The sequence below is a fragment of the Spermophilus citellus genome (assembly GCF_964194105.1).
Source record: "Spermophilus citellus genome assembly, chromosome: 5".
NCBI lineage: Eukaryota > Metazoa > Chordata > Mammalia > Rodentia > Sciuridae > Spermophilus > Spermophilus citellus.
In genome coordinates this window covers 52,959,715-52,983,371 of record NC_138186.1, presented here as the reverse complement: position 1 = coordinate 52,983,371, position 23,657 = coordinate 52,959,715, and the positions used below count along the sequence as shown (strand labels likewise).

Here is a 23,657-nt window from a genome sequence, read left to right as displayed (position 1 = left end):
GTGCGTGCACTTGTGCCCTGCACACACGTGTCTTAATCCCATTGCGTGGCCTTGGGCACAAGTCTTTCACTTTCCTGTGCCTCAGTTTGCTTAGCTGAGAAATGGGCGTGGTCATCTCGGCTCGGCAGGGTTGCCGTGAGCATCAGGGAGGGAGGGTAGGTGTGTGTTGCATGCTGACCAGAGCCTTAGAGAACCGAGTCCCCCTCCCCTGTCCCCCTCCCCTGTCCCAGGACAGCCACTTGCCTGGGTTCCTCCTCTATCTGCCAGGACACTCGGCCCCTGGCAACATCCAGGTGTCTCCTGGTGACCTGCAACTGACCCCGCATCTCCTCCAGCTGCCCAGCCAGGTCCTGCTTGGCCTCCCGGAGCTGCCGGTTCTCTGAGTCTGCCTCCTGCCGCGTGTCACGGAGGTGATGGAGCCGGGCCTCCAGCTGCCAGGGGGAGGGGCAGAGGCACAGTTGCCCTCCAGGGTGGCCGGAAGTCTCCCCAGGCCATCGGGGACAACCCCCTGCCCGCCCCAGGGCCCAAGCTCCAGGAGACCAGCTTGAAACACAGGATGTGGGGTGGGGGGGCTCTCAATGGCCTCACCGTCTCCCTTGTCATCCACACAGGGGGTCATGTGACATGCAGGGCATGGAGGAGGGGAAGGCCCGTGTCAAACAGGCACACCTGCCTGGGCTCGAGACCCCCATGGCTGCTCCATCTGGGATGCTCTTGACCCAATGGCAGATCATGGGGCTCAGATGAAGAATTGTGTGACCATAGGGAGTGGAAGGTAGGACTCTCACAACGGCTTCCAGGACCCTGCAGTCTCCCCAACCCCCCTGTTATGTCTCTGCCTTCCTTTCCTAGTGCTGTCCCCTCCCTCAGTCTGTCCCAGCTCACAGGTCTGCTCATCAGTCCTTGCACATTCCTACCTCAGGGCCTTTGCACTTGCCACTCCCTCTGCCTGCACTGCTCTTCCCCCAGTTAACACAAGACTCAGCCCACAACTGTTCCGGTCTGTACTCCAATGTCATCATCTGAGGGAAGCCTTCCTTGACACCCCTCTCAACTCATTTAAAATTCCCCACCCTTCCAGCCCCCTTCCCTGCTTGAGTACCTCCTCAGCACTCACCCACCTCTCTCGTGTTCTGTCATATTATACGTGTGCATTTTGTCACCTGTCCCCTTGACTACATGGTACCTCCACAGGCAGGGGTCTGTCTCTCGTGTTCCTCAAAATCTAGAGCAGCGTCTAGCACATCATAGGTGCCCAATAAGGAACCGTGGGGTGGAGGGAAGAATGGCGGGGGTGGGGGGTGCAGGGTGCAAGATAAAATGGCCCCTTGAGGCTCAGAGATGTTAAGCACCCACAAAGGTCACTCAGCTGATGATCCACCTGGTCACCAGGCTTCTCCAACAACAAGACCTTGTGTTTGTCCAGTGCTTTCCCAGTTCAAAGCACCTTCCCATCTACTACCTCATCTGACCCAGTGCACCTTCCTAGGGGACACCCTGGACACAGCCACCCATTTTACAGGTGGAGAGACTGAGGCCAGGAGAAGCCATTTCCTCAGGTTTGCATGGATCTTCACTGGAGGATGCTCAGGGGTCTGAACCTGGACCTCGTGATGGAGCTCAGAGCTCCACTCACTGCTGATCTCAGAACAGGGCCCGGGACACCCTTTCCCAGGGGCTGGGCTTGTGGGGGAGCCCCGTTGGGCCAGTGAATCCTCAGAGTGGGGTGGTGGCTCCAGGCTGACCTGTCCAGTCAGGATCAGGGAGCACGGAGGGCAGGCCCATCAGGATGGGTGTCAGAGTCTGGGACTCCTCGTCAGGGGGCGTCTGCCCGTCCCTGTCACTCACCTCCCTCTGGCCCTCGGCCAGCTTCTGCACCTCTTGCTCCTTGGCCTCCAGGACCTCCTGCATCTGGGAGCTGAGGGCCAGGCCCCGGGAGTCGCTCTGTGGAGAAGACGGCTCAGCCCTGCCCTGAGACTCCCCGAGCCAACGGGCTGGGCGGCCTTCCCGACGCGTGGCCCCCGCCCGGCCCCGGACTCGGAGGCCAGGAGGCCCCAGGAGTGTTTTCAGGATCCCAGGTTGCACAAAAGGAGGCTGAGACCCAGAGAAGGGAGCTGGCCCTGGAGACAGCAGCTCTGCGCTCCCAGTGCCCAGCCAGGGCAGGAGCTGGGCAGGGCGGCCAGGCGGTGCCCACCTCGGCCTGCAGCTGCCGCTTCTCCCTGCTGATCTGCTGCTCCATCTCCTCATAGAGCCGGCGCACCTCGCGGTGGTGGTCAGAGTCACACCTGGAGGGGGGCAGGAGGCGGGCGCCCGGACCTCAGCACCTGGGGGCCCCTGCTGCCGGGGCAGACCGAGCCAGGGTCCAGCCTGTCCTACCACTCGCCTCACCCTTCCAGCAGTCACGGTCCCTTGTCACCCTGGGAACAGCCATCTGAGCACTTTAACACGGGTTACTCCCCTGTCACATGGTCCCTGTGGCCCCATCGTTGGTCCCACCTTCCTCGGTCAACAACCCCTGCCCCTCGCTCAGACCCTCTGGCAGGGTGACCTTGCCAGCCCTGAGTCACCGCACACTCTGCAGTCTGGGTGAGCAGCGACCCTGGAGCTGGGCTGGGGGTGACCCTGGAGTTGGGCTGGGGGTGACCCTGGACTGGGCTGGGGGTGACCCTGGAGCTGGGCTGGAGGTGACCCTGGAGTTGGGCTGGGGATGACCCTGGACTGGGCTGGGGGTGACCCTGGACTGGGCTGGGGGTGACCCTGGACTGGGCTGGGAGTGACCCTGCATCTGGGCTGGGAGTGACCCTGCATCTGGGCTGGGGGTGACCCTGGACTGGGCTGGGAGTGACCCTGCATCTGGGCTGGGGGTGACCCTGGACTGGGCTGGGGTGTCCCTGGACTGGGTTGGGGGTGTCCCGGCACCAGACAAACTGCCACTCTCCCCTGCAGAAGGATGGACAGTCCTCCCAGGCTGCCTGAAGCCCTGGCCCCCAGCGCAGCCCGAGGCCTGCCCTAGGAGGAGCGGGATTGGACTCCATCCAACAGAGAGCCCGTGGGAACGAGCGCAGGTCCCCACTCACTCACTTCCTCAGGGTCAGCTCCAGCGCCTCCCGGTCAGCCCTGACCTCCTGCAGGCGGCCGCTCATCCTGGCCAGGAAGGCCTCCAGGTTGCCCGCCAGCTGGGGCTCCTCCTGCCGCAGCTTCCCCCACAGCTGCCAGAGCTCCGCCTGCCTGGGGAGGGGAGGCCACCAGAGATCAGGGACGAGGGGCCAGGCAGCAGGGGACCCTGCTCCTCCGTGTTCCTGGCAACAACACTCCCAGAGCCTTGGGCACCAACTCCAGCAACAGCCTTCAAGGCACAACTCAAACGTCACCTCCTCCAGGAACCTGTCCCGGAGGCGCCCTCTCCCCTGGTCCTCATGACTGTGAGCCAGGGCGTCCATCGGCCTCCTGTCTTCTCCCACTCTGGAGCTGTGTGATCTTCTGCAAATCACACCCTCTCTGGGCCCACTTGTAAATGGGGAGGGCAATACCGCCTGGCAACGTCACTAGGGAGTGAGAGACACACCCTGAGAGCACAGCGCAGGACCTGGCACACGGCAGGCACTCAGCAAATTCTGCTCCACGAGGATTGTTAATTAAGTGGTGAAGACAGACACCAGAGGGCGGGAGCCCAGGCCAAGCTGCCAAGTGGGTAAACGGCTCCCCGTTCTACACCCAAGGTCCCACCCTGCCTGTCCCTCGACACCCGGCCCCACCCTCCAAGTGCCAGATGGGAGGGATCTTGTCCTCACAGAGCCCCGTGGATGGGGTGAGCGAACCTGAGGGAGTGGGGGGCTCTGAGGGTCCCCGAGGCACCTGGAGGATGTGGAGGGGGTGTTTTCTCTCCGAGCAGGAGAGATGCGCTCCCAGCACTCACGGGAGGCTGACACCCCAATCTCTGGGCGGGGAAGGTGACCCCGGGCATCCTCTGCACAGGCTTCAACCCCACAGCAGCTTCCCCATTGGACAACCAGGGGACAGAGGTCAGAGGTCAGCCACCACGTGGTCACAAGCCAGCAGGTGACCAGGCTGGATCTGCCCCCAGCTTGCGTCTGTGGCTCTGTGTCCAGGACGGCCCTCACCCCACCACGTGGCCTTACTCAGGAAGGGCAGGGCTGGTCCCCAGCTGCCCCATGAGGGCAAGGAATGCCTCCCTCTCCTCAGCGTCCGCCTCCTCCAGCGCAGGGAAGCTGGTGGCCACGGACACCCGAGCGGGCAGCGGCCGCCTTCTGCGGAGCCGATGGGTGCTCAGGCTGGAGCCAAAGAGGGTTCCTGTGGGACAAAGGGGAGCGGGTGGGTGGGCCCTGGCCCCCACCCCGCCCCTCTCCAGCCCTTGAGGGAGGACTATTCCTGTGCCGGTCACATTGATACAGGTCCTCATTGTGTGTTCCTCTTGCAACCTCGGCAGTCCACTGAACGTAGGCACTGGCCATCTTACAGGTCACCTGACACTCAGAGACACCCAAAGACCTGCTGGGATTCACACCGCACCTCCCGGAAGCCAACAGATCGTGCGCTCCGTCGAAGGATATTTACCGAGCACCTACTCTGTGCTGGTGTCTAAATTAGGCAAAAGCAGAGCTGACCTTCTAGCCAAGGTTGAAAAGCAAACTTGCCCAACTCTCTTCCGCTCTTAGCTTCCCAATCACCAGAACTTGAGCAGCCACCTCCGGGGTGGCTCCAGCCAGGAGTGCAAACCCCTAGCCTTCCTCTCTGCTCTCCTCCAAGCTCTGAGTCACCCCCTGGTCTGGAGCTCTGGATGGCTATGAGGACACCGAAGGCCGAGGGACTCGGAGAGGGAGGACATCGCCCCTTCCATTCCCTGGGCCAGAAGTTTTCTGCTTCCTAGAAGCGTGGCCTCAGCTCTCTGAGTCCTGTTAGGCTCATCTTGAGAGCAGGTGCTTAGGGACCCTGCCCAGTCAGGGGGCCCCACTCTCTAAATGCCCTGGGGCCTAGAATTCCCTTCCCCAAAGCAGGCACTGTCGCCTCCCTCAGGTGGACACCTGCCTGTGGCCTAAGTGCAGATGAGAGGTTTTAACGGATCCCTGAGGAGAGGCCTCTGGGCATGTGCAGGGGAGTGCCCTGAACTGCTGGGCATGGGAGGGGGCGCTGTGACAGGGTCACCCAGCCACCAGACATGCGGTTGGCACACCTCTGGGGAAGTCCCCCGGGGCCCTCCCAGGTCAGACGTACTGAGTCCAGAGCCGAATTCTTCCAGGGAGAGGCGGCCCCTCTGCTCCGCGTCCACCCAGTCGAAGATCATCTGTGGCTCCTCCTGGCTGGCCAGGAAACTGAACTTGGCCTCCTGGAGGGAAGGCATGAGCTGGGCAGCTGTTCCCACAGCGAGGGGCTGCGGGTCCCCCCCCCCAAAAAGGGGGGGTGCTGTCTCCAGCCCCCTCCCATCCCCGTTTCAGAGCTCTCCCAACCCCCCACCCGGGGCTACCAGGGGCTGCCCAGGGCTCCCAGCATCACCCCAGCAGCTCCAGCAGGCCCCAAGCCTTTTCCCTCTCCCCCTCCAAAATCCACTTGAGTCCCAGCCCTTCAGGACCTCGATAAAGGACAGCCACTAATCCTCCCCAGACGTGTTCCTCAGTGTCTAAAAATGATCTGAAACTGGAAAATAAGTCACAAAGGTGGATAGCACGTCCTCTCCTCAGTGTCACAGAGGAGCGAAGGCCACCCACACGTCTTCCAGACTAGGAGGTGGACCTAGTTCAAGTCATGGGACTGACTACATGAAGTCACATGTCAACATGTAGATTTTATCCAGGAGACACATAAATAGTTTTTATCTGATGGAACAGAAAACTCCAAGATTTATGGCCTGTTGAACATTAACCAGCTTTTAAAAATCCAACTCAGCAATCTGGTTCTAATGCTTTTGTTTAATTGCCTAGCTATTTAAATGTGCTTTGAATCATTCCTGACCTTAATTAATGAGTTAAGTCTCTGATATGAAGTTCTTTGTTTTTGTTTTTGTTTTTGTTTTTTTTTTGTTACCAGGGATTGAACCCAGGGGCGCTTAACCACTGAGCCACATCCCTTTTTATATTTTATTTAGAGACAGGGGCTCACTGAGTTGCTAGGGCCTCACTAAGTGGCTGAGGCTGGCTTTGAACTCGTGATCCTCCTGTCTCAGCCTCCTAAACTGCTGGGATTACAGATGTGCTCCACTGTGTCCGTCTCTGATGTGCATGTTTTTATGTTTGCCTATAGGTCATGAGATTTCACCTTTTGGAAAGTTATCCTTTAATTTTCTTTAGAGGATCCACCATCTAAGGGACTCACCTGGCAGAGCCAAGTATCCTACATTGCCAGATACCTCATGGGCTCTTGGAATCCAGGTGTTTCTTTTTTTATTTTATTATTATTATTATTATTATTATTATTATTATTATTATTATTATTATTAGTTTTAGGTGGACACAATATCTTTATTTTACACTTAGTGGTGCTGAGGATTGAACCCAGTGCCTTGTGCATACTAGGCGAGCGCTCTACCACTGAGTCACAACCCCAGCAGGTGTTTCTTTTTTGAGTCTCAGAAGGAATCCAAATATAACAGAACCTTGAATCTGCCAATTCTGTTCCTCTGATTATTGGTTTCCTTTTGCTGATTTTGTGTTTTTATTTTGGGTTGCATGTTGCTGGTAAGCTGTTCCCAGATGGTGTTGGCAGTGATGGGGATGAGATTTCGTGGCCTAGTTGGGATGCATGGTGGAGACCAAGCGCCTGTTGGTGGAGAGATAACAGAAATTTGGTTTGCTCATCTTTTTGTTGTTTGTTTTTCTACTTGTGACGTCAAATTGGCTAAGAATTGCTCTGCACAGGGAAGGAGGACAGCTCTTGGAGATCTGAGATGGTGAGTTTTTGTGTCTCTGCATTTCTTTTTGACCCATGGGTGGAATTGTAGAAATGAAGCTGGACTCTGTGTGTGTGCACGTGTGCGCATGTGTCTGTAATTCAGAAAAGCCTTTTACACTTATTGAGAATCTGCAATATTTTTCTACCTGTGGGAGGAAATAATAACTTAGGGTAATATGTCTCTTGAAAGTGTTAAGCAATGATTGGTTTACAGAGACAAATATGTTTCTCAAAATAGAAAATAAGAACACTGAAATTCTGGTGTTATAAATATGCTACACTTTAAAATATGATCTTATAGAAACTGCTAACTCAAAATAAATTTTAAAGAGCTAGCCATAATTAAGGTGGATTATAGAACAAATTAAACTGATTTGTTAATTTTGGTTTAAAGAACGCAAATAATAGCTATCTGTGTTTTCTCTGCTTTATGTTAACTATAATGCAGGTGTCCATTCTGTATTTTAGAAGATCTTGATTTGCTTTTTGTGAGAAAGCTAATTAATCTGAATTGCTTTCACTTCATTATCTTACTGATGAAATAAGCCAACACCATCCTTAACCATGTGCTGTTGTTATTGTGTAAGGTTATAAAAATGTAAATAAATAAATCCATTATTCTAACAAATACATTTTATGTAAATAGTATTAATTTTATAGTGTATCCTCTTCCCCACCCCACCACCCCCAGGTACTGGGGATTGAACACCCAGCCTATAGTGTCTCATCTTCAACACAATTTCCAAAATCCTCAGGTAACTTTAAGAGCCTGAATTTATATTCAATTACATTAACAAATAATTTTTGGCTACTTATATAATTTCTTTTAAAATATATTTTAAGTTGTAGATGGGCATAATACCTTTATTTTATTTTTTTTATGTGGTGCTGAGGATCGAACCCAGTGCCTCACGTGGGCTAGGCAAGTGCTATACCACTGAACTACAGCCTCAGCCCCTACTTATATAATTTCACAGAAAAATTTAATATTGAGCTTACTGAACTACATTTGTTGATTGCTAACCATAACTTTAACTTTATATCCTTTCCTGCCTGTTTTCGCACGTGCTAGAAGGTCTCCATATCTTGAGTCATGTTAATGAGTGAATTCATTTTTGCCACTTAGAAAAAACTGTGTGAGGGACGGCAGAGACTCAGGTGTTTGCATGTTCATACCCACAGTACCAGTACCCACAACAGCCTCACACAGGAAGCAACCCAAATGCCCATCAGTGGATAATGTGGTATCCATGTACAATGGAATAGTACCCAGCTTTAAGAAGGTAGAGAATTTGGAACACGAGCTTCCACCTGAGTGAGCAGAAAGGACACTATGCTAACTGAAATGAGCCAGTCACAAAGGGACTAATACTGCAGGATCCCGCTGAAGTATCTAGAGTGCTCAAATTCACACAGACAGAAAGGAGAATAAGGGCCAAGTGTGGTGGCACACAGCTGTAATTCCAGTGGCTCGGGAGGCTGAGGCAAGAGGATCAAGGGTCCAAAGCCAGCCTCAGCAACTTAGCCAGGCCCTAAGCAACTCAGTAAGACCCTGTCTCAAAATAAAATATAAAAAGGATTGGGGGTGTGGCTCAGAGGTTAAGCACCCCTGAGTTCAATTCCCAGTACAAAGAAGAAGAAGAAGGAGGAGGAGGAGGAAGAGGAGGAGGAAAGAAAGAAAGGAGAATAAGGCCACCGAGGGGTGGGGAGAGGCGGGCAGGAGAGCGGTTGCTTCATGAGCACAGTTTCGGATTGGGAAGATGAAAGAAAGTTCTGGAGATGGATGGTGCAGAAGGGTTGTGCAACAGTGTGAATCACTTAATACCCCTGAGCTACACACTTGAAAATGACTAAAATGGTAAGTTTTATGTTATGTCCACCTTATCACAATTTTTTAAAAAGTATAACAACTACGTGCGGCTGTAGAAAGCTGTGTTAGGTGTCTTGGAGAGCTTTGCTAGACGGATACAAGGGGTTGTGTTGGATAATTCTTGATGATTTACCCTCAGTTCTTTCTAAGAAACAGAGGCTAATTACATTGATTAAAAGCATTAATCCCTCTGGATGCTTAAGACACTACTAAGAGCAATAGTGACAGAAACACAGTCGTGTCTATAAGGAAAATGGAATGTGGTTTTGCTTTCCAAGGGATCAGGCAAGAGGTTTTGGCTGAAAGTGCCTAGTTATTCCAGAACATGGAATAACTTTTTATCCTTTTGCATAAAAGGATAGAAAGACTGGGTGGGGATGTGGCTCAAGCGGTAGCGCGCTCGCCTGGCATGCGTGCGGCCCGGGTTCGATCCCTAGCACCACATACAAACAAAGATGTTGTGTCTGCCGAAAACTAAATAAATATTGAAATTTTTTTAAAAAAAGGATAAAAAGACAAAACGTGAATAGATAGAGAAGGTTTGCTGAAAGCAGTTTTATTTGCTCTAATTTATAATGCCTGGAAATCAGCTATGAAATGTATTAACATTTTGCCAAATTGGTTTCATTGGGATGGGTTTGAAAATCATAATAAACAAAAACTCATGGAACATTAATGGCCATGATATTCTACTAATGCAAAACCAGAATTTGGCTCCATCTCTATTAAAATGCTAAATTGGTCTCAGAGTTCTCAGCAAGGGCTCAAAATGGGTGACTATGCTAGGCATGGTGACCTATGCCTGTAATTTCAGCAGCTTGGGAGGCTTAAGCAAGAGAATTGAGGGTTCAAAGCCAGACTCAGCAACTTAGTGAGGTCCTGAGCAACTTAGTGAGACTCTGTCTCAAAGTAAAAAAATAAAAATGGCTAGCAATATGGCTCAGTAGTTAAGTGCCCCTTAGTTAAATCTCTAGTACCAAAAAAAAAAAAAAAAAAAAGGCGGAGTGGTGGTGGTGACTATTTTTCTCTGTGTAAGCTACATAGGTAACAGATTCTATCTCACCACAATAATTTCTGGTTTGTTTTTTCTATACCATATCCTAATTTTTTAAAGAACAAGCAAAGTCACCTCCCTTATGAAAGAGCTCATTTTTCTTGTAATCACATTACCTTCTCCCATGTTTATTTCAAAATATTTTATTCTACTATTACTTTAAGTTAGGTGACCAATTGCTATTTCTGGGTCCCAGGATCCTATCCTAATCTAGGGCTCAGGTGTCCTCTGCCAGCTCTTTTAATGTTGCTTCCCCTAATGGAGGGGGGAAATAAAATAAAATATTGAGGTTATCTTTCTCTGTATTTCCTAAATACTTCAATACATATTATAAGGAGCATCATGGGAACACCTGCTAAATCAGAATCGACATCCCTCCCGTCCCAGGCTAAATTTACACAGGCAAAATGCTATTAAGATAAATATTTCAGCAATGTCCTGCTCTGTGGGGGAGACCCTGGAGATTTCTCAAAGCCTTTGCTACCCATGATATGTTCTTGTCTTCAGGGGGGGGCACTGATCAAACCCTTATGAAATAATTATGCGTGTCCCCCGGCAGGGTGTTCGGCTCTCCTCCGCTTGGGTCTTGTTAGCTCCTCTACTAAATCACCACAGCCTTTTTGTCTGTACTAGACAGGTCTCTGCTTTCCTCGGATTGCCTGAAGGCTCTGCTATGATCTACAGGTCACAGCTTTTGTCTTCAACAAGGAAAAAGTCAAAGACTAAAGAAAAAGGACTGTCCCAGAGCTATTTATGCCTCATTTGGATACCGGCTTCTGGGCTGACATTGGATGACCTTCACGTGGATCTGATGGCCTGAGGATTTGCAGGGCTCTTGAGTCCAAATGCAGACAGCTTATCCAAGATCCAGCAGAACCCAAATTAATGGCATGGCTCTGAATGAACAGCTGCAGGGAATCTGGTTGTGGTTATTGGTTGGGAAGATGGCTGATCACTATTTATTATTATTCTGCTTTAATAGACCTGGGAGGAAGTTCTTTCTCTTTCTTCTTGAGCTGTTTCTAATCCTCAGTTTGGTACATCAGACATTTGTAAACGGAAATGAAACATTTTATTTTATTTTTTTTTTAAATAAGCACTCTACTGACTAAGCTATATTCTCAGCCCTGATCTGAAATCTTTTTTTTTTTTTTTTTTTTAATTTTTTAGTTCTTGGCGGACACAACATCTTTGTCTGTATGTGGTGCTGAGGATCGAACCTGGGCTGCACGCATGCCAGGCGAGCGCGCTACCGCTTGAGCCACATCCCCAGCCCCTAAAATGAAACATTTTAAATGGTATCTGAATCTCACTGCCCCCTCACGATTTAGAAACCAATGCTTTCACAGAAGCTCCTTACTTTCCAAAGCAATATGGTTATATGTGCAGGTTCAAAAGAATCTGGCCACTTTTTTACAAGGATATAATTGGACAAAACAATTATGAGCCAGGTGTGATGGTGCACACCTGTAATCCCAGCTACTTGAGGCTAAGGCAGGAAGATTAGAAGTTTAAGGTCAGCCTGGGTGAATTAGTGACATGCTGTCTCAAAACAAAAAAATAAAACAGGGATTAGAGATGATTCCAGTGGTAGAACGCTCCTGGATTCAATTCCAAGTACCACCAGAAAAAGGAAAAAAAAAAAAACCGTATTGTGTAACCAAGGCCCTACCTGGGGTGTCACTTTATAAAATGACCCTCATTTAATCAGGTGTGAGCAAAGACCTCTCAGGAAGCTGTTTTGGAACCAAATGATAAGGAAGGTCACTTCCTGGCAGAAAAATTGGGGACTTCGACAAGAAAGGAAGCCACTTAAATCTATAGGTGCCATCTGCTGGAGAGAGTGTCTTGGGCTTGATTTCCTACCTTAGGATCCAAGTAAGATGACAACCCTCCCCAGGTTCCCCAGGACTTTCCCAGTTTTAGCCAGAAAATCCCATATTCCAGGCACCCTCAAAGTCCTTGGAAAACTGGGACAGCTTGTCACTTAGAAGGGCAAATTACAGAGGTTTTTAACGTCCAACCTACGATTTCATATCAAAACTTCTGAACAGAAGCTAAAATGGGCCTAATACTACCAAGTCTTGATTTTGCCAAAAATTTAATTTAATTTATCCTCTTGTTGCACCTGTGCAAATAATAAACCCAAACCCAATCAAATCTTTCTTACATCAAGAAAAAATTAGGATATTATTTTCAATCAGAAAAATTATCTGAAACTTGGAAATAAGACAAAAAGGTAGGAGCTGGGGTTGTGGTTCAGGGGCAGAGCACTTGCTTAGCACGTGTGAGGCACTGAGTTTAATCCCCAGCACCATATAAAATAAATAAATAAACTTAAAAAAAAAGACAAAAGGTAGAAAGCACATCTTTTCCATATTACATAGAGGCGAAGACTACATGCATTGTCTAAACCAGAGAAGGGATTTAGATCATTGTATTATTTATCTATAATTAAAAGTCCCTGATAGGGCTGGGGCTGTAGCTCAGTGGTAGGGCATTTGCCTTGAATGCGTAAGGCACTAGGTTTGATCCTCAGCACCACATAAAAATAAATAAAATAAAGATATTGTGTCCATCTACAACTAAATATATATATACATCTCTCTGACTAAAGTTACTTGCCACCTGGAAGATTTTTATCCAAGGAAAACAAAAACAATTTTTATCCAATAGAACTAAAACCCCAAAGATTTATGGCCTGTTAGACATTAGCTATGTTTAATACTGAACCCAGCAATCTTAAACACTTTTCTGTCAAATTGTCTATAAATATCCTATTGTTCAAGGGCTCTTTGAATGAGTCAAAACATCTTTCTGTTTCCCTCATTAATTAATAATGATAAAAGTAAATTACACAAGACCTTTGATAAGTATTGATTTCATATTTACTCAAGTCATTTTTTTTTTTTTGTTTTTACCTTTTTGAGAATCACATTTCAATATTTACACCTTATTGTGGCCTTGAAGGTCAGTTCTGATGGGGAAAGGACAAAAGTACCAGCATGGAAGAGCAGGCCCCTTGAGACTCTAGCAACTCATAACAGGCCCTTTTGCAATGAATGAGGAGAAAGCAAACTAAAATCAGTCAATCTCGGTCTGGGCCGTAGCCCAAGACTCCTTACTGGAACACACAACCATGGCTGATCTTTTTTTTTTTTTATTTTTTTTTTTTTAAGAGAGAGTGAGAGAGAGAGGGGAACAGAGAATTTTAACATTTATTTATTTTTTCTTAGTTCTCGGCGGACACAACATCTTCATTTGTATGTGGTGCTGAGGATCGAACCCGGGCCGCACGCATGCCAGGCGAGCGCGCTACCGCTTGAGCCACATCCCCAGCCCCCATGGCTGATCTTATATTAAAGTTTATAGTCATCACCAGGAGCAGTGGTGCCTGTAATCCCAGCAGCTTGGGAGGCTGAGGCAGGAGGATCGCGAGTTCAAAGCCAGCCTCAGCACCCAGGTGAGGCTCTGAGCAACTTAGCAAGACCCTGTCTCAAAATATAAAAAAGGGCTGGGGCCAGGTGGCGAACAAGTCTCCAGCATCATGTCTGAATTGTCTGGCCCTGTAGCCCAGCGTGGCCCCCGCCCGTTCCTACTCGGACCCAGCTCGGTCCTCGCCATCTCTTTCCATCTGCCCGTTAACTCCTGCAAGTGTCTCCACGAGGAGATCCACAAGGACCTGTCGTGACGGGCGCCTACGAGATCGCCCACCAGTCTGGGGGCGCTGGCGGCCTGCGCACCCACCTCAAGATCACAGATTCTGCTGGACATATTTTATACTCCAAGGAAGATGCATCCAAGGGGAAGTTTGCTTTTACCACTGAAGATCATGACATGTTGGAAGTATGTTTTGAGAGCAACGGGACGGGGCGGATCCCTGACCAACTCGTGATCCTAGACATGAAGCATGGAGTGGAGGCGAAAAATTATAAAGAGATGGCAAAAGTCGAGAAGCTCAGACCATTAGAGGTGGAGCTAAGACGCCTAGAAGACCTTTCAGGATCTATTGTTAATGATTTTGCCTACATGAAGAAGCCAGAGGAGGAAATGTGTGATACCAATGAGTCACCAAACACTGAGTCCTGTACTTCAGCTCTTTTCACTGTTCTGCCTTATTGGACTAGCACCTGGCAGGTCTTCTTCTTCAAGGCCAAGAAGTTAACTGAGTAATGAGACCAAATCTCCTCCTCCCTAGTGAATCTCAGCCAGCAGAGCATCGCTGGGACGCGCCTGGCCTAAGGCATCCTACTAACAGCACCATGAAGGCACACTGAAGCTTTCTTGCCAGAACTGATCTTTTTTGGGAGGACTTGGGGTACTACCTACACTCAACAAGTCAATGAGGGGCTTCTTTTTAACTCGGGAGGATTTGGACTGGTTTTGCAACAATAGGACTATTATTAGAGTCACCCATGACGAAAAACAGGGGTTACCTAGATAATGCCAAAGTCAGCCTTTGTCTTGGGTTTCCTCACGTGACCTATTTGAACCACGTTTGCTTTCCTTCTCCCACCTGCTCAGCAGCTTGGGCTTTCACTCTAGTTCTTTCACCAAGATTTGTATGACCATGTCGAACTTGTTTCATACTCATTGTCCTCTTTGGGTTTCCTTCTAAAAACATCCTGGCCCTTAGCTGAAATGTTTACAGAGTTTCTGGTGATAGCCTTTCATAATTTGATGTCTCTTATAAGGGTCGTGAATGTGATATCTTATAAAAGTAAGCTCAGAACTGTAGATAACTTCTTTAAAAAAATTTCATTTTAGACAATTAAAATATTTGTGCCCCAAAAAAATAAAATAAATAAAAAATAAAAAAGGGGGGCTGGGGATGTGGCTCAAGCGGTAGCGTGCTCGCCTGGCATGCGTGCAGCCCGTGTTCGATCCTCAGCACCACATACAAAGAAAGATGTTGTGTCCGCCGAGAACTAAAAAATAATACATATTAAAAAAATTCTCTCTCTCTCTCTCTCTCTCTCTCACTCTCTCTTTAAAAAAAATAAAAAAAATAAAAAAAAAAAGGGCTGGGGATGTGGTTCAGTGGTTCAGTGCCCCCGGGTTCAATCCCTGGTACCTGATAATGATAATAATAATAATAACAACAACAACAACAATAATAATAATAAAGTTTATAGTCATCAATCTGGTTTGATTTCTAGGGTTCTGACTGCTCCCCAAGAAAAACTTTGCTGCATAAACGGCCTGAAATTATACCATTGGCAAATTTCTCCTCTGGTTTAAAATCCTCTCCTTTGTTAAAATGCAAATGCTCCTGGAAGAGGGCACCCCAGGAAGCCTTATCAGTCCTTTCCACGTGGGTTTAAACAAAGCCCTAGTCTTTTCTGAGCTGCTGGGACAGCAGAAGGGGGACTCAGGATTTAGGGGGGGGCTTGAGCTCACCGCCAGGTCCTCGCGGGTGACAAATCCCCTCTCCTGGGCACCACAGTCCTGGAAGAAGGCCTGCAGTTCCGCATCTGCCTGGGCGGACCAGGCCTCTGGCTCTGGGGCTACCGGGGCATCCTGGCCATCAGCTGGCTCTCTGGTCTGCCGCCGCCGACTGGAGCCCAGCCTCCGGCCTTTCCGAGGTATTCTCTGTCCATTTTCCATGGCGCCTTGGACCTGGGGACCGAGGAGAATTAAGTGGGCACTGGGCACCCCCGCAAGAAACTCCACCATCCCCAATGAGCCCTACCTGATCCGTCCCTGGCTGGGCCCTCTGTCCTTGTCCCCCATCGTCCCTACCTCTTGCTCAGGGCCTGGCCTGGACTGCGTTTCCCCAGCTCTCCACAGGTCCCATGTCCTGAACTCTTCTTTGGCCACCCTATAAAATGGCCCCAGGCAGTTGTCCTAGGAGAAGGTGACCTAGTGTCTTCCCAGACTTGCTGTCAAAGGACCAGTTCTCTCTCCTGCTGCTCTGCTAGCTCATCTGCACACCCTGGCAGCATCCAAATGACTGCTCTGGCCTTCTCCCTCCCTCAGCCTCGCCTCTCCAGCTCTCCTCTCCTCCTTTGACACATGCATCGCATCGTTAACCCAGGTAGCAAAGCGTGCCCCCTGACACGCACCCCTCTTCCTTCCCTCCTCACACCCTCGTGATCCATGGGGACCCTGAGGAAAAACTGGTGGCTCCAGGAATGTCAGATTCCCCCACTCCCAGCTCCCTTTGACCCGAACCTCTCTGACTCTCTCACCCCTGGTCTAGCTCATACCCTCCCTTCCTCAGGAAGCCTTCCCTACAGTCACCCTCGTGCTTCAGGCTCAGTGTCCCCTTATCTGTGACCTGCTATGGTTTGATTGGGTCCCCAAAAGTTCATGTGTTGGAAACCCAACCCCCAGTGTGGCAGTGCCGGGAGGTGGAGCCCCACAGGAGGTGCTTGGGTCCTGGGGCTCCATCCTTCAGGATGGATTCAGGCTGTCATTGCAGGAGCAGGTCTGTTACTGCAGGAGTGGGTTCCTTGGTAAAGGATGAGTTCAGGCCCCTCTGGCTCCCTCTTGCCCTTCTGCCTTCCACCATGGGATGATGCAGCAAGAAAGCTCTCCTCAAATGCCAGGGCCTTGATCTCCTAAAACAGACGTGCTTCATACATTACTCAATCTGTGCTATTCTGTAAGACAGTCCCCTGATGCCTGGGATCCCCTGGTAGGGATCATGTCTCTGTGCATCTCAGTCTACACCAACCCTAGAACCTTAGTGCATAGTAGGTGCTCAGACATGAATTGTCAAATTCCTTCCCTGGGTCCCCTTCATCTGTTGCTGAAGGCCTGAGTTCAGTCAGTTGACAAGAATTTTGAAAGATAAACGTTCTCCAGTTGAGGACCCCAGGGTAAGGACCAGGGATGCTGGGCCTGCCCTCAGGGCAGTGAGTCTATAGCATCCGGAGCTGTCGAGAATGGGAAGACCCTGATGGGCACTTAGGGTGGCTTCTGCAGGGAGTGGGACGTGAGCAAGTTCTCAAGGAGGCAGGTGGGATTTGGAGGCGGCAGAACCTGTCTGTGCTGTGGAGGGAGGAGCCTGTTATGACCTGGGTCTGGAACATCCTCCAAAGCTCGTGTGTCAAAGGCGTGGTCCCCCATGCACCCACGTTGAGAGGCCTTGACTCATGAGGACTCTGTGGATTAACCCTTTGGTGGGTTCTAATGGAACAGACTATTAGGAAGGGGTGGGAACTGCAGGAGGCGGGGCCTAGTTGGAGGAAGCAGGCCATTGGGGGCATGTCCTGAAGGGGGTCCTCTTATCCTGGGCCCCTCCCCCAGTCCAGCCCCCATTTCTCCACCGTGATGCTCGGAGCCAGTTGGCCATGGCCTGAGACCTCTAAAGCCACGAGCCTACGAAAATCTCTCCTGTAAGTTGTTTTTCTCAGGTATTTTTTTCACAGTACCAAAAAGCTGTGGGACACAGGGCCAAAGGCTGAATGGGACTGTCCTAGGGCTCTGCTTCAGGGACAATGGGCTCATGCAGGGGGTCGGGGCCATTGATGGAGGCCCAGCAACTTAGGGAGGTCCTGCCTCAAAATTAAAAATATACTGGAGATGCAGCTCAGGGGCAAAGCACGCCCGGGTTCAATTGCCAGGGCCTGCCCCCGCCCAGTATTCAACATTCAAGGGACTAAAAGAAATGACACCTGGCCAGGTGTGGTGGCGCTGGCCTGTAATCCCAGCGGCTCGGGAGCCTGAGGCAGGAGGATCTTGACCTCAAAGCCAGCCTCAGCTACTTAGCCAGGCCCTGAGCACCTTAGTGAGACCCTGTCTCAAAAACCAGGTGGGGGGCTGGGAATGTGGCTCAGCGGTTAGGGGCTCCTGGGTTCAATCCCTTTATATCCCCAATATAAAGAAATGACACTTAAATACAACTTGTGATCCTTAGGTGGATTCCTTTTCAGGACAGGCATGGGAATAGGGGTGTTCTGGGGATCAACCAGGGAGATGTGAGCATGGCGGGGTTGAGCTGATGTTGGGCGCTGTGAAGTCTCCTGGGCATGATGAAGGCGTGTCAGTCATGCTGGGGACTCTCCTGTCCTTTAAAGGCAGGGGATGAGGTGTCTTGAACTCACCTTTAGAGGTGACTCTAAACAAATACATACCAAATGTAAAAGGTGTGTGGTGTGGGCAGAGTCAGCCCTCAGCACAGCGCCGCCCGCTGAGCTATTTGATCAGCTCTTCTTAATAAAAAGCCAAAAAGACTAGCCAGGGACTAGGATAAGGAAGTCCCTCTGTTAATCTGACCACACTTCACCTAGTATTTCGCACCCACAAACTGCTCCGTGGAAACAATGATGAGGTGCACATCCCACCTTGGGCCACATCCGTCAACACCCAGAAAGCCACTGTCCATCTGTGTTCACTGTCCCCCTACGAGGGGGACCATGTGGCTCTCCAGGGACTAGTGGAGCTTATCCTAGCACCTCTGGGTTATCGTTAAAGAAAGACTCACTGAGCATCAGTATCAGAAGAGAACCACTTTCTCTCTCTAGACCAAGAGATGTGGCAAAGGCGGCCACAGAGAGGGAGTGGCCTCTGGTCATACTACTCAAAAGTCACGCAGACCTCTGACCTTCCCAGCTCTGCTGCTCATTTGCTGTGCAGCCTTGGGCAACTCACTTAGCCTCTCTGTGCCTCAATTTCCTCAAAGGATTAAAATCTACCACACCGAGATGCTGTGAGGATTAGATGATTGAAATGGCAACACTATCTCCCATTCCTCAGCAGCGCCCACCTCCCTGTTCACCTTGACGTTCTCTTAGCCCTTGTCACCGTCTCAGAATAGTCCTGTACTCTTTTATTTTATAAATTTCCATTTCCGTTTACTGAGATACATGCCTTCTGTGAGTAAGGATTCACTCTTGGCCACCGCTCCATCCCAAATGGCTAGATCAGCGCTTGGCATACAGCTGGTGCTCAGCAAATATTTGTTGATCATGTAATCCCCGTCAAGCTCTTTTGTTGGGCACACAATGACCCTGGGTGAGGTAGTGCTGACATGGGGGGGGGGGTGAAATCCTATTTGAGTTGTAGAAAAGCCAGGACGGGTGCAGGGTGACTTCCCCCCATTGCTCAGGTGGAGAAGCAGAGGCCTCAGCCGCCCTGAGCTGCGCAGCCACCGCGTGGTGGAACTGGCACTAGACTGCACTCCGGCCCCGCCTTGGGATGAGCTTACCCAAGACATTTACTGGGACAGTGGCCTTGGAGCGGGCAGAGGCCCTTCTGGGGGTCACAGACGCCAGCGGGCAGTGCTGGGAGGGACAGGGCTGCAGAGCGGGCCAGATGTGGGCTGGCTGTGCTCGTGTGGTGTCACTCGGTCTCGGTACTCGGACACTCAGAGCCACTCACGTGGGCTTCCGGCGGCAGAGATAAGGGGCAGGGAACAAGATAAGCTTCCAGTGTGGAGGCTGGGAGGTCACCGATGTGGCTCTCGTGTCCCGGGACTGTCAGGCTCCCACCCTGAAGGACGTCAGAGCCCTGAAATAAACTCCCTGCAGCCTCGTCCTAGGGCCCAGGGCACCCTCGACGTCACTCCTGGGGGTCCCAGCCACACGGCACCTCTGCGGCCCTCTCCTGCAGTCCCCCGCGTCTCATGAGGAAGCAGCTCCGGGGACCCCTCATGGCCCCACCCTGCAGGGGCCCTCTGTGTCCGCCTCTCAGCCTGTCCCCTCCTTGTCTGTCAGGTGGCCTGGGGCAGGAAGTCAGCAGATGCCCCACAGTCAGCCGCCTCAAAGTCATCAGAACACTTGTCCCCATGTGTCCCCGCTCAGTTCAGATCAGCCACAGGCCCCTCAGGGCCTTGCAGCACAAAAACAGCCCGTGTCCCCTTTGTGGCCAGGGATGGCCACTCTGTGACAGCAGAGACATCCCTGAGTCCACCCACCATGTGGGCACACACGCGCCCTCCCAGGCCATCGTCACCTCCCTCCCCCACGCGGCTCTCAGTGGGACACACACCCTTCCTGAGCCTGGCTGGGCCAAGGACCCCCCAGGGCTGGTCGCTCAGAACCCCTCCCTTGAGTCAGCCAGCGGGGGCGGCCCTAGGCCAGCACCCTCCTCCTCCACAGTGCCCTTGGGGACCCTGGGACCCACACCCTGAGCCGTCAGAGAGCTGGTGGCCAGGGACAGTCCACTGTCCCCCAACTCCAGCGCCTCTCCCCACACTGCTCACCACAGGGCCCACACCAGGTCTGCAGCCCAACACGGGCACCTGCCTGTCCCACGCCCAGGGACCTCCAGGAGCCAGCTCCCCACAGCGGGGCTCACTGTGGACTCGGGGCGGCAGGCCCCAAGGCTGTCCACCAGGAAGTGGGGACACCCCACAAAGGGAGGGCCAGGGCAGCGGCAGAGGGTAACACGGCACCCGCAGGGGCCTAGGCTCCCCATTGCCACTGGCCTGGCACAGAGGGGCCTGAGCCTGGGGGTGCTGCCCACGCCACCAACTCAGTGACGATAGTCCTGACAGTCACCGAGCCCAGAGTGCCCAAGCTGGGCCCAGAGAGCACCCGGGGCCTTCTCCAGCCTACTGACCCTCAGGAAGGGACGAAGCCGGCCACCTGCCCAGGACCACCAGCCATTAGGGGTAGGTGACCCTCCAGCCTCCCGCCCCGTGCCCTACATCACACCGTGACCTTGGCCCCTCGCCACGAAGACAGACTGGGGCTGCGCCTCCTGCCCGCCCTCACCCCCCAAAGGAAAGAAGCCTCGCACCACGGGGTGGCCCCACCTTCAAAGGCTCCCCGCTGCAGCCCGGTGCTCCTGGACTTGGTGACACGGCCCTGCCGCCCTGCAGAGCCCACGCCTGGGGACTGTTAACAGTCTGGTCTCTTGCTTAATCACTCCTTCCGCTCCCCAGCCAGCCAATCTCCTGTGGTCACCTGTGGAACTTCCTGCTGAAGCGACCCCTGACTGCCCCTTCAAAGTCTTTTTTTTTTTTTTGCTTTTTAGTAACAGGGAACACTGGAACTCAGGGGCACTCGACCACGGAGCCACATCCTCAGCCTGTTTTTGTATTTTATTCAGGGACAGGCTCTCACTAAGTTGCTTAGGGCCTCGCCATTGCTGAGGCTGATCTCAAACTCATGATCCTCCTGCCTCAGCCTCCCTAGCCGCTGGGATTACAGGCATGCGCCCCTGCACCCAACCCTTTTCTATTTTTATTTTGAGACAGGGTCTTGCTAATTTGCTAAGGCTTGCCCTTGAACTTTCAATCCTCCTGCCTCAGCTTCCTGAATAGTTGGAATTATAGGCATGTGCCACCATGCCTGACTAAATATAATCTCTTAGATGGGCACCTTCTTGCCTAATACTGGATTTTCTGTTTGTTCTTGTTTTGGGGGGTGCTTTACCACTGAGCTCTAGCCCCAGCCCTTTTTATTTATTTATTTTTATATCCGAGACAGGGCCTCACTAAGTTGCAGAGGCTGATCTCAAACTTGCCATCCTCCTACCCTAGCCTCCCAGTCACCGGGATCACAGGCGTGCACCACTGAGACCGGCTCAGTTAGTACTTACTGAGCGCTACTCTGTGCTGGACACTGTGCTGAGCATGAAGGCTATCAAGGTGGGAGAAAAACCTCGATAACATTAAGTTCAGTAGTGACAAGGACTGCGAAGAGAAGTAGAGCGAGGGAAGGGGCGGAGTGGTGGTGGGAGGTGCTTTTAAACGGGTGGTCAGTGCCTCTTCAGGGCACGGTGTCTGAGGCTCTCAGAATGACCTAGCACTGGACATACTGTACAGCCTCTAACAGGAGTCAGCTGCCCTGACCCCAAGGTAATAGGATTATTTACCTCTATACCAAGAAGGTTGACAGAGCACCAATCAGCCTATTCTCAAGTTCTTATGCGTTCTCAGCTCCATATGCGAAACATGTCTGTGACAGCTGAAGTTACTCTCCTTGACAAGGAGGAGAAAATTGTTGAGAGTGTTGGAGGCACAAGCAGAGTCAGAAAGCTAAATTGAAAAACAAAATGAAGCTTCTTGACTGAGGAGGCAATGTTGGAATCAAACATGAGAGGAAGGAGATCCGGAAAAAGTGTTCAGGGAGAGAAAACCGTGAGTGCAAAGGCCCTGAGGCAGGAGCATGCTTTGTGCACCTGGAACAGGGTGACAGCATGACTGAAGGAAGAGGGGACAAGATCGGAAGTAACAGGCGTGACCTACAGACCATGTGAACACCTGGGTTTTTATTGTGAGATGGAAGCCATTTGGAATGTGACATGATCCAACTTGGGTTTTTTGTTTTTTTTTTTTTTTGGTACCAGGGATGGAACCCAGGGGTGCTCGACCACTGGGCCACATCTCCAGCCCTTTCCATTTTTTAAAATTTTGAGACAGGGTCTCACTAAGTTGCTTAAGGCCTTGCTAAATTGCTGAGGCTGGCCTCAAACTTGCAATCCTCCTGCCTCGGCCTCCTGAGCTGCTGAGATCACAGGCGTGCAACATCACACCCAGCTTTTTTTTTTTTTTAAGATGATAAGGAAGAGTTTATTCAAAGAGGGCTCTGGTAATGGGTGAGGGACGACCGTTACCATGGGGTCTTGCCGTGGGGAAGAGATTGGATTCAGCTCTCCCAACTTAGAATTTAAAAGGATCCCGCTTTCATTCTAATAATAGACCATAGACAAAGGCAGAAGCAGGGAGGCCAGTGAGGAGGTGACTCCACTCATGCAGACAAGAGGTGATGGCTTGGACAGGAGGTCAGTGGTGGAGGAGGTTGACCCTGGGTATATTTTGAAAGCTGGGCCAGCAGGGTTTGCTGAGGCATTTGGGACAAACGCAACCAACCCTCCTGTTCTCTGAGCACCGGGTGAGCTGGGTTCTTCAGGCCCAGCCTCCAGGATCTCATCCCCTGCTCAGCTCAGCCACCCTTGGCATCTGTCCCAGGGTGACAGCCTGGGCTGGCTGAGCCGACGGCTGCACAGACCAAGTGCCAGGAAACAACGTCAGGTCCAGGAGCTTTTGGAGACGGTGGAGCCAATTTTAAAATCCAGAGTCGCTGGACTTAAACGCACTGAGCTCGGAAACTAGGTTTTACAAAATAGAACGTGAACAAGGGTCAGAGGCGCGAGACCATTCCACAGTTAGGAAGGTCCTTCACGGTCAGCCCCCTACCTACAGCTGCTTCAATTCACGTCACAGTTTGGCAAATCCCAAAGCACGGCATCTCTGTTTGGGGGTTCAGTGGTGAAAGCTGGGGTAAAGCTAGGGAATCCTGAGATTCTGGCCTCCAACGTCTCTCTGGCAGGAGCTCAGGCAGGTGGAAGGGTCACGGGAGACCCGGGCTAGACAGCTGGATTCGGAGCTGTATTGGTGAGGCACTTTCCGGAAAATTGAGAAAATCTGAGTTACATCAAAGACTGAGGAGTGGCACGGAAGGGCACTGATCCCCACCAGCCTCCTCCTAGAATCGTAGTCTAGCACTTCTCCTTTCTGGTTTATCAAACAGGCAATGTGACCTGCAAACCTCACCGTGGGGCTCCTGGCTCCTCACCACTTCCTAGGGGCGTGACCTCAGGCCAGTGACTTTAGCTTGTTGCCTCAGTTTCTTCATCTGTAAAATGGGGGTGGTAACCGTGCCCATGTTGGAGGTTTGTTATGGAGATTAAACGACAGGCACCACGTGAAGCATTTGGAACGGTGTCGGGCGGATGGTAATCAATGTTAGCTGTGGTTATTTGTGAAGTTGTTGAGAGGAGACTGAGTGTGATTCTTCCATGGCTCCCTCCTACCAACCTACACACGGCCTGTTCATAAATTAAGACTGATTGTCAAGGGGTGAGGGGCAATGACCTGTGCCCTGGGCCTGGGAGCTAGGATGGGGCTGGGTAGGGTCAAGGAGTGGGGCTGGA

The 23,657-nt window shown here is 51.2% G+C and overlaps 1 protein-coding gene and 1 pseudogene across 2 annotated transcripts in view; one reads left to right on the top strand and one right to left on the bottom strand.

The window, feature by feature from the left end:
* RAB44 (RAB44, member RAS oncogene family) overlaps positions 1–20,653 on the bottom strand; it is a 31,228-nt gene extending 10,575 nt beyond the window's left edge. Inside the window, exons 1-8 of the mRNA XM_081295866.1 lie at positions 20,533–20,653; positions 15,228–15,446; positions 5,233–5,344; positions 4,140–4,311; positions 3,082–3,228; positions 2,195–2,285; positions 1,849–1,944; positions 244–431 (exon numbers count right to left, since the gene is read on the bottom strand). Coding sequence (XP_081151992.1) covers positions 244–431; positions 1,849–1,944; positions 2,195–2,285; positions 3,082–3,228; positions 4,140–4,311; positions 5,233–5,344; positions 15,228–15,434 — 1,013 coding nt within the window. The 5' untranslated portion in view covers positions 15,435–15,446; positions 20,533–20,653. The remainder of the gene's footprint in view (positions 1–243; positions 432–1,848; positions 1,945–2,194; positions 2,286–3,081; positions 3,229–4,139; positions 4,312–5,232; positions 5,345–15,227; positions 15,447–20,532) is intronic.
* Positions 13,375–14,000, top strand: LOC308650338 (transmembrane emp24 domain-containing protein 10-like; annotated as a pseudogene). The gene has a single exon. The product of its transcript is annotated as a transmembrane emp24 domain-containing protein 10-like (transcript).
* Positions 20,654–23,657: the final 3,004 nt, after the last annotated feature.